Source organism: Psammomys obesus, unplaced genomic scaffold (genome assembly GCF_907164565.1).
Source record: "Psammomys obesus unplaced genomic scaffold, mPsaObe1.curated_primary_1811, whole genome shotgun sequence".
NCBI classification, from domain to species: Eukaryota; Metazoa; Chordata; class Mammalia; order Rodentia; family Muridae; genus Psammomys; species Psammomys obesus.
This window is the reverse complement of record NW_026585895.1, coordinates 23451746-23461378: the sequence shown is the minus strand read 5'-3', so window position 1 is coordinate 23461378 and position 9633 is coordinate 23451746. Positions and strand designations below refer to the sequence as shown.

At 45.2% G+C, this 9633-nt stretch overlaps 1 protein-coding gene across 1 annotated transcript in view; it reads right to left on the bottom strand.

Moving 5' to 3' along the window:
• Nucleotides 1-5042: 5042 nt before the first annotated feature.
• The window catches only part of Ly75 (lymphocyte antigen 75), a 93360-nt gene continuing 88769 nt past the window's right edge, over nucleotides 5043-9633 (bottom strand). Inside the window, exons 34-35 of the mRNA XM_055599897.1 lie at nucleotides 8493-8660; nucleotides 5043-6653 (exon numbers count right to left, since the gene is read on the bottom strand). Coding sequence (XP_055455872.1) covers nucleotides 6475-6653; nucleotides 8493-8660 — 347 coding nt within the window. The 3' untranslated portion in view covers nucleotides 5043-6474. The remainder of the gene's footprint in view (nucleotides 6654-8492; nucleotides 8661-9633) is intronic.

Genomic DNA, 9633 nt, shown 5'->3' with positions numbered 1-9633 from the left:
AAAGAAAGAAAGAAAGAAAGAAAGAAAGAAAGAAAGAAAGAAAGAAAAAAAGAAAGAAAGAAAGAAAAGAAACCGTGGCGTACTCAGCCCACGCGGGACTTGCACGTCACATTGTTCCCCTCAAGGCTGAAGCATCTTTGAGGAAGAGGGGTCAGAAAGACTGTAAGAGCTGGCGTTGGTGGATTACAAGAAAACAGCTTTTCCAGACCCGGCAGAGCAGAGACACAAATAGACGAGTAGAGATCGTGATAGCATGCGTAAGACCTATGGAAGTTCAAGCCACACCAGGTGCCAGCACAGAGGGACATGGTGGGCACATAATCCCGCCGCCGTGTGAGGTGAGGAGCTATTAGCACTTGATGGTAACGAGAAAGGGAGAGTCAGGTTTGGTTTCGTTTTTAAAGATGTGACCCCACATCTTTAAACCACAGTCTAGGCCAGGCTTCACACCAATTGGACTTGATGAATCAGCAGTGCACCCAACCACAGGCTGGGTAGAAAGGGACAGAAAGAGGGTGGAGTTGGCGGCTGTGAGAGGAATTGGGAGACAGGAGTGAATACAATGAAACACATCGTGTGAAAGTCCCGAAGAGTTAATAACATATTTTCTAAAGTACACTGGTTTGTCTGTACTAAGGACTTGCTGTGTAGCCATTCTGGACTCAAACTTGTGATCCTTGCCACCACCCTCCCAGTGCTGGGATGTACAAGCAGGCTTTTGAAACTCTGCTTTTATACACGATGCAACTATAACTTAACCCGAAAGGTTTTCTGGAATCAGAAACAGGAACTAGAACCAAGCAAGGCCTCTTGGGTAAGCCTCATGTCATTGGTATATAAAATCAAGTCAAACTCAATACGAAGATAAGAAAAAAGAAAAAAAAAAACCTCAACTAAAAAATAGGCAAAGTTGGAAGAGACTTCTCACTCAAGATAGGAAGACAGCAAACGAGCTTATGAGAAGACGTTCCATGTGACTCATTAGAGGATTGCCAATGAGAGCAAGAGTTAAATACTACCACATAACTAGAGAGTGGCTCGAATCCTGAATGAAGAGCGGTGACGCATGCTCGGAAGATGTGGTGCAGCAGCCCATTGCAGCGCCTTTTAAAACTCTGCTTTATTTGGGCATTGAGGCCCCCACCTCCTTCCAATCTCCCAACCCTTATGTGGGAGAGAAAAGGTTAGTGGGGAGTGGGGCCCAGACCCCTTTACTTCTCTTTGCTATTTAGGGTCAGTGGGTTCTCTTAGGGCTCTTTGCCAATCTCCGTCAACTGCAGACGCAGCCAGCAGTCTCCTCCATGCTGCTGCGCCCCGAAGCGTTTCTCTCCATCTATCTGCTCCAACTGCCACACAGTCTCTGGTCTCTGATCTCTCCAAACTGCTCCACCACACACCAAACGCTACCCCTTCTCTGTCTCAGCCCTCATATTATACTCTCAGAGTTGTGGGCCACGCCCCTCTCCGTGCCACACGTGGAAGGCTGTTACCAGCTGGCAAAAGCCATGCCCCGCACGAGACAACTAACAGCTGTGGACAAACTGTATCCCAACTAAAATCCCACACTAGCGATTGAAACAAAAACATGTTTACACAACGTAACCGAGTTCGCAAAGAAACCAAAACAGCCTATGGCCGGCAGGAATGCATCCAGAGTGCATTTGACCAAAGGGACCTGTAAGGGACACCATGAACCGCACTCCAGGCTCTCAGCCTCTTTGTCCAAGTGTCAAGACTTTGTTCGTTATTTATTTCCAGTCTTCATAAGCTGTCAATAATGTGTGTGGGCACTACACTCAAACTGAAAGCACATCCTTGCAAAAATCCTCTACGTGTGCATAGGGAAAAATCTTGATTCTGGGCTCTTTGGCCCACTAACTACACAGCAGCTCTGTGGCATCATGTGGTTGACAAAGCTCTCTTCACCACCACCTCGTGTGTTTATAACTGTGGATTGCTGTGCGTTCAACTGATTTTCAAAGACAGCCTAGATGTCTAGTAGAAGTGACAGTCTAATGAATGGACTATTATAAGCTGTGACCTACTTCAGCTGGGTTTTTGTTTTATCATTTGAACTAAAGAAAGGCGTGTTCTCCCCCTAGGCAACTCTGGTACACACTGCCTCCTTTTTGTACTGAGGCATGAAATCGGTTAACTTCCTGCCTGTTTGTGGGAGAACATGGGATCCACTGAAACCCATCACTATGTGTCTTCCTAGCTCGTCATACCTCCCACCTTAATTTTTTTTCTCTTCAACTTACCTTCTCCCTGGTCTCATTGCATCACTCCCGTTTATTCCTGTCAGCCCGCATCCCTTTCTTCTGCTGCGTTACCCAGCTCTTAGCCTGCAGCTTCTTCTGTCTTCAGGCTCTCTCCTCTCCCCCTACCCCCAGCCACACTGCAATAACTGAGGACTGCAGGAGAAAGTCCATTCTGCCCACAGTTGTCATTACCCACACGTCTGGGTGCTGTGTGCCTCTCCCACAGTCCTCTTCTTTTTACCTTAGCCAGTGTCCTCTCCCATCCTTCTCATTGTATATGCCAAATTTTTACTATTGTCGTCAAGTTAAGGCTTTGTCTGCTTTTTCATCAGAACTACATTCTGCTGAACAAGAGGATGGAGGCCACTGACGGTCAGCCAGAGACAAACATCTTCAAATGTGTATCTGCAGCTCTTCTCCTGCAGCCTCAGACAGGAAGACACGCTTCCTCATCCCCAGGCAAACCAAGTTCCTATTTTTGTAAACTGAGAACCACCCATCCTGCCTCATCGTCTCCAAAACTGTCTTCCATCAATGATTTTCCCAGAATCCTCAGCATCATCCATCATCAACTGTTCTATGAAACTGGGTTTTCCCTCCTCCTGTTCTTCTGTCTTCTTCCTCTTTCTCTCCTTTCCTTTTTTTTTTTTTTTTTTTTTTTTTGAGATAGGGTTTCTCTGTGTAGCCCTGATTATCCTGGAGCTTGCTCTGTAGACCAGGCTGGCCTTGAACTCGCCTCTGCCACAGGAGTGCTGGGATTAAAGGCCTGTGCCACCACTGCCCTGCTCCCTCTGTCTTCTGTGGATCTGTCGTGGTGATGCATGCTTGTAATTCAAGCACTCAGGGGACAGGAGGATAAGGAGTTTGAGGCCAGCCCTGGCTACGTAATGACATCCTGTGCAGACAACTGAGGGCTGGGGGCTGTGGTTCAGTGGTGACAGGCCTGTGTAGCATGCTCCAGGTGGTCCCTGGATTCTGTCCTCATCACCACTGTCTCTTTTGGAAGGAAGGAAGCTCCCAAACCTACCATGAGGGTCAGCCTTCTTACTCTATGGCCTGTCTCCACTAGACTTCTCAAACAACTTTCTCAGAATAGCCATCTCAGCCTACTTCCGTACATCCCACATCTCACATTTCCTGTTTCTCAGTGCTCTGTTTTCAGCTCACTCCCTCTGGACTCTGGCTCCGCTCTGCGGTTGGATGTCCACTGGCTAGGATCGCCAGTGGTTTCCCAATCACTACACTCTGAGTTCTCTGTTGTTTTGTAAGCCCCAGCTTGATGCTCTGTTCTCTTAAAGGCTCCTCGGCCAGGGAATCAAGGCTGACCCAGGACTGATCATTACTCTACATTAGGTTCAGGGGGAAAAGGACAAAGACCTGAAATAAGACAGGTGGTGACTGATGACGACCCTCCTTGTGAGAGTTCAGGTAAAACTGAGAAAACTATTGGGCTGATAAGATGATGAAGAGGATTTGAGGGTGACTTGTGGGTTCCTAGCTTGGAGCCAAAAATGATGCCTTCTCCATATCAGCCAATATAAATGTAGTAGCTGATTGGGGAAGTGGGGTGTTTTCTCAAATCCTGCTTGTGATTAGCTTAGTTCAGGGGAATGAAGAAATGTTTGAACAGTTGTGGAGGTGTTGATGTAGCGAGGATGTTTCCCGAATACTCAGGGACTCAGAAGCAAGCGTACAGACCATCAGCTTCATGTCGAGAGGAGGCTGTTGAGACCCTCTAAGTCACCCTACAGTGTGTAACAGTTTCTCAGGTATGTACTGCCCCTGAGGCTTCACTTCCCGAGCAGCTGTGGACTCCATTTTCAAGATGGAGGATGGGTGTGCACTGGGCGGGCAGAAGAACAGCACTGTCTGCCTGGCTTGCCAGCCCAGCTTCTTAGGCCACTCTGTAACATACACATACACACACACATACAAACACACACACACACATATACATATACATACATACATATACATACACACATACATACACACACATACATACATACATACATACATACACACACATACAGTTAATTTCCAGAGAATGCCTGAAGAAGCGGGAGGGAATTGCTGGGGAAAGGGAGGAAGAAGGGACTGGATGTTGGCATCACTTTTGTATTGTTCCCTATGATTCTTCATTGGGTCCACTGAATGCTTTTTTCGGTGTCTGGCTTTAGGAGATGAATTTAACCAGACTCTATGCAGTAACTTATTTGTCAGAGAAGGCTGGAATGGGATGTCTTGTGTTTGAGACATCTGGGGCTGGACAATGGGGAGAGGAACCACTAGGGGGCAGTTCTGGACTTGTTGAGGAGGGCGTCTAAGTATTATCATCTAATGGCTCATGGGAACTATGCATTTGAACTTGGGAGCAAGCATGCAGGATCCTCTAAGAGGGGCACAAAAAATGCAAACTTCATATAACACAAATGGGATCCCTGCCGAGAGATGTTAAGAGACACACTGAGGGCTCGAGGGATGGCTCTGTAAGAGTGCTTGGTGTGCAAGCATGAGGACCAGAGTTCGAATTCCCAGCAGCTATGTAAAGAGATGTTCATGGCTTTGCATGTCTAAGACCTCAGGGGATTCCTTGGAGCCTGCTGGCTAACTCACCCAGACAAAAGGGCAAGCTTCCAGTTTGTAAGATAAGCAGACACACAGCAATAGAGGAAAACATTTGATGTCCTTTTGTGGTCTCTGTACAAATGCACATGGACACACACACACCACATATGCCACACACAAAAGAGGAACACTGGGCCAAGGAGAATAAAATAATTTAGAGATACAATGATTTATTTATTCTTTAAAAAGTGCTCGCACAAATCTTTAAATAATGCCTCAACTTCCAATAGCTGGACACTTTAGCATCTCACCAGACATGGATACAATCAAATCTAATTTAGAAATGTTTTTGCATGCAAGGATCAACTCCAACGCTTTAAAAAGGCAAGCCAACGTTACCACGGCATCAGCTCTAGTCACGTTGCATTGGTTTAGGTCTCTGAAGATATTCCTAATGATTATTTAAAAGATGCCTCAGTGAGAATATTTTAGGACAATTGTAGCCTATATTAAAACAGCCTTAGAAAATTATTTACAGCTTTATGATAGTATAAACACCTCAAACAAAATAAATCTGTGTCTTGTACAAAAATATTCCAAAGTATAAATACGAAACACTGAACAAAGCTGTCACCATATTTAGTAGACACAACTAGTAAGAATATATTCCAGGTGTTAAAATGGAAATTACATGCACAGAATAATGTTTCCTTAATCATTTAAGTTTTAAATATTCCCACATGAATCACAAAGCTTTGAGTTTCACTGTCTCAGAAGCTGTTGTTTTTGTTTTTTACAAATACAAAGTTAGTAAACACCATCATTCAAAGACCACTTTCCTATTTTGCTCGGATAAAAAGGCAACCAAAATAATACATTCATCAAAAGTTGATGTGCTATGTGAAATACAAGACTGTAAAAATTTAAGTTTCATCTGTAATTGGGTCCTTGTAAAAAAGGAAGTCATGGAGCAAGAGACATGCTGATACAGTAAGCCTAGTCAATTATTACAGTAACATTCCCGATTTTAGAAAACATTTAACTCCAAGTTTTCCAAAAAAGAGAAAGAAATCCCAAACCACTGACTCTGAGGAATTACAAACAGAAAACACTACCATTTATTAATATTGGTATAAACATATTTGAAATAATGTAAGAAATACCTTCCAAGAGTCTCCATTTGGTATGTAAAAATATGCCTTATTTAGCATTTTTCCCCCAGTGCCGTTAAAGGCTGTTTTGAAGCATCATCGATCTTAGTTATAGCTGATTTTTTGCCTGAGGTGTTAACTGCATTTGGTCAGAGGCTCGTAGAAGGCAGATATGTAGGTAGTATTGACAATTTGAGTTTTCTAGGAAGCTGTTAAAATGCCATTAAATATGCACACATCCACGGAGCCACTGCATTCTTACAGAGAAAATTCACATGGATTAAACTTATCCCCCTGTAAACAACTGGAGCATCCATTTCGCCTCTCAGTCCTTTCTGCTCTGGGAAGTGCACTTAATAGCATGGCCGTCAGCTGGTTAACCAGCCGCTCAGACTTCGAAACAGCGTAAACACTGGTTGTGCGACGTTGTTATGCGGCTCATCTTGCTGCTGGGACACTGGACATCGTGCCAGCGAACAGGCTCTTGGGAAAAGTTAGTCGTGGAAAGAAGGGAGCATCACCTCGTCTTCGTTGGCTCCGTGTTCATACCGAACGGCCGAGAAGCCTGTCCAGCGGAGCCGGCCTCTTTGCAGCAGAAACCAAATCAGTCCGCTGACGAGCGCTAGGACACCGAGCACTGCGAACAGGACCGCGATGCCTCTGTAATCCGGCCCTGGAGTCCAGACAGGGAGACATTGTAAGAGAAGCACAGCGGTCACCCTTGTTTCTCATTGCAGCCAGTCGGCGGCGTGCAGGGTACAAAAGCCCCGCATCAATGAAAGATTGTCTCATGGCCTTGACAGAACCCCAAACCCACCATTAAACGCCCAACTGCTTTCTTTCTCTTACATATAAGTGTTTTCCCCGATACATCAAAATTCTTTTCATTGCTGAGATTTTTCTCCCAAAGAAATTAAAGCGTTGCTGTTATTTCCTCCTTCCCCAGGAGATCAGCTAGCATGTTACTGTACCCCCACCATCCCCCACCTGATGAGGTGGACCTCAGGGCTTTGCACATGCAAGCACCCCACAAACTACATCCTCGAAGCTCGTTCAGGGCTTGAAATGCCGTCCCTACGCTGTCCATCCATCTCTCTCATGTATTCGGCCTCAGACATGCCTGCCTCTGAGCTTGCTGGGTTGACCTTTCTGAGCTTAGCCACTGATCCATCTTCCTCACTGAACTGGGAAGTCTGTGATAACAGGTGGCTGACCTGCCTTGTTCGGGTGTGTGTCGGGACGCAAAGTTTACACACCAAAATGGAAGCTGACGCTGGTCGTTTTAAAATGTTAATGTTAAGCTTTAGAGCCCTTCCTCCCGTAAGTGAAACTCAGCAATACTTTTACAATTGTCTTATGTATGGATTCACAACAAAATTCAAGTTCAAATTGCAGTCTCAGGCGGATACCGTGAGAATTTTAAGTAGTTGAATCTAGTTTTAGGTGACCTTAAAATTCATTATGGCCAGGTGTAGTGGCGACCACCTTTAATCCCAGCCCTTGGAAGGCAGAGGCAGGCAAATCTCTGAATTCAAGGCCAGCCTGGTCTACCTAGTGAGCAAGCTTCCAGGACAGTCAGGGCTACATAGTGGGACCCTGCTTCAAAACAAAACAAAACAAAACAAAACAAAACAAAACAAAACAACACAACCCAAACAAACACAAAAATAAAATAAAATTCATTATGAAGGTTTTATGGGACCTGAGAGAAGGACAGCAAATAGCTGTGGCAGTTTGGCCTCCCCCTAAAGGCTCATGTATTTGGGCAGTTGGTCTCCGTTGGAGCTCAGCTGGGAAAGCTATGTGACCTCCAGTAGGTGGTACCTTGCTGGAGGCAGTGTGCCACCGGGGGAAGGCCGTGAGGGTGTATGGCCTTACCCCGTTTCCATTTTGTCCTCTTCGCCTCCTGTGCGGATGGCAACTTGACAGCCACCTCTCTGCTCCTGCGGCCTGCCATGCCTGTCTGCTGCCCTGACTCCCCCGACTTCAGGGGCTCTCTCCCTCTGCCCAAGCCAAAGCAAAGCCTTTCTTCCACAAGTTGCTTCCGTAAGCAACAACGGGAAGCCAGCAGTAACAAATGCAGTAGCCACAAAAATAGACCTTTAAGCTTTTACACAGGGAAAACTGTAAAACAAAATACCTAGTAAGGGCTCTCCAAGAAATTTCCTCCCCTATTCTCTGGTGGCTTCCATTTTTAGTCAGGAGAGACTTATGTAGAATTTGGCTGTTTAACAGCTTTCATTTGGGAATTCTGGATGTATTATGTACTTATATGTCATAGAAAATCTCTGATTTAATGAGGATTTGAGATTTGCTTCATAAATACTTCAGATCATGTGGGGGGAAAAACCAAGAACATAGATGCGCTATGTATTTATTGGCAGTGTTGGCTGAGCCTGGGGCCTCATGCTCACTAAGTGGGGGCTCTCCCGCGGAGCTGCAGGGATACCCCTGCACTTATTTCTTGGCCTGTGTGGGTCAGTGTCCCCTTAAGAACTGGTTGCATACTTACTCAGAGGAACTTTGCAGATCATTCTCGCATAGCCACGAGAACATTCGACTTTTCTCCAGGTTTCATTTGAAGCTATCAAAATGCTACATTTTCCATCACCGTTCTTACTCTTGTTTTCCCATTTGACAAATGTCACATCTAATCCATCTAACCAACTCCAAGACTGATCTGAAAACAAATAATAAGTGTAGTTATATTTATATGCTTAAAAGCAAAAAGAAAGAAAGAAAGAAAGAAAGAAAGAAAGAAAGAAAGAAAGAAAGAAAGAAAGAGAAGAAAAAGAAAAAACAACCCGCGAGGCTCAAATAACTCATTTTCTTAGAATGCTGTTGTTGTAGGCCAGCGGTTCTCAACTTGTGGGGTGGGGGGAGGGTCACATACCAGCTTATCCCGCATATCAGACATTTGCATTACGATTCATCACAGTAAGAAAATTACAGTTATGAAGCAGCAATTAAATAATCTTATATCTTATGGATGGCTGGGGGGGGGGCAGCTCACCACAACATGAGGAACCTGAGCATGAGCCTCAGCATCAGGAAGGCTGAGAACCGCTGTTCTATACGATTCTATTATTTAAAAATAAAAGCCCCAGGCTGTAGCAACAGCTCTTGTAGTGAAGCGCTTGTTGTTCATGAGCCCTTAGAACCCATGTAAGGAAAGTGGGCACCTTGACACGCGCTGTGAACCCAGCTCTGGTGAGGGAGAGAGAGCAGGATCCCTGGACTTTGTTCACCTGCTCCTCTAGCTGGCCCAGGGAGCTCAAGGTTCAGTGACGAATTCTACCTCAAATAATGTGGAGAGCAGCTGAGGAAGATATCCGATGTTGACCTCTGGCCTTCACACATGTGTGCACGCACAAACGAACATGTACACATACAACAAAACTTATTAAAAATAAGCAAAGGCCTTTGGGGCTTCAAGTGCACCCAGAACAGGCGAGGTGACCAATGGCTAGTCGCACTGTGCAGAGCAGCTGTTTTGGACAACGAGAAATAGAATATTTTCCTTTTTAAAGATACATTTTTATTCTTTTAAATTACGTGTAGGTGTGTGTTTCTGTACATGTGAGTGCAAGTGTCCGAGGATGCAGATCCTGAAGAACTCGAGTTTCAGAGAGTTGTGAGCCAGCTGACATGGG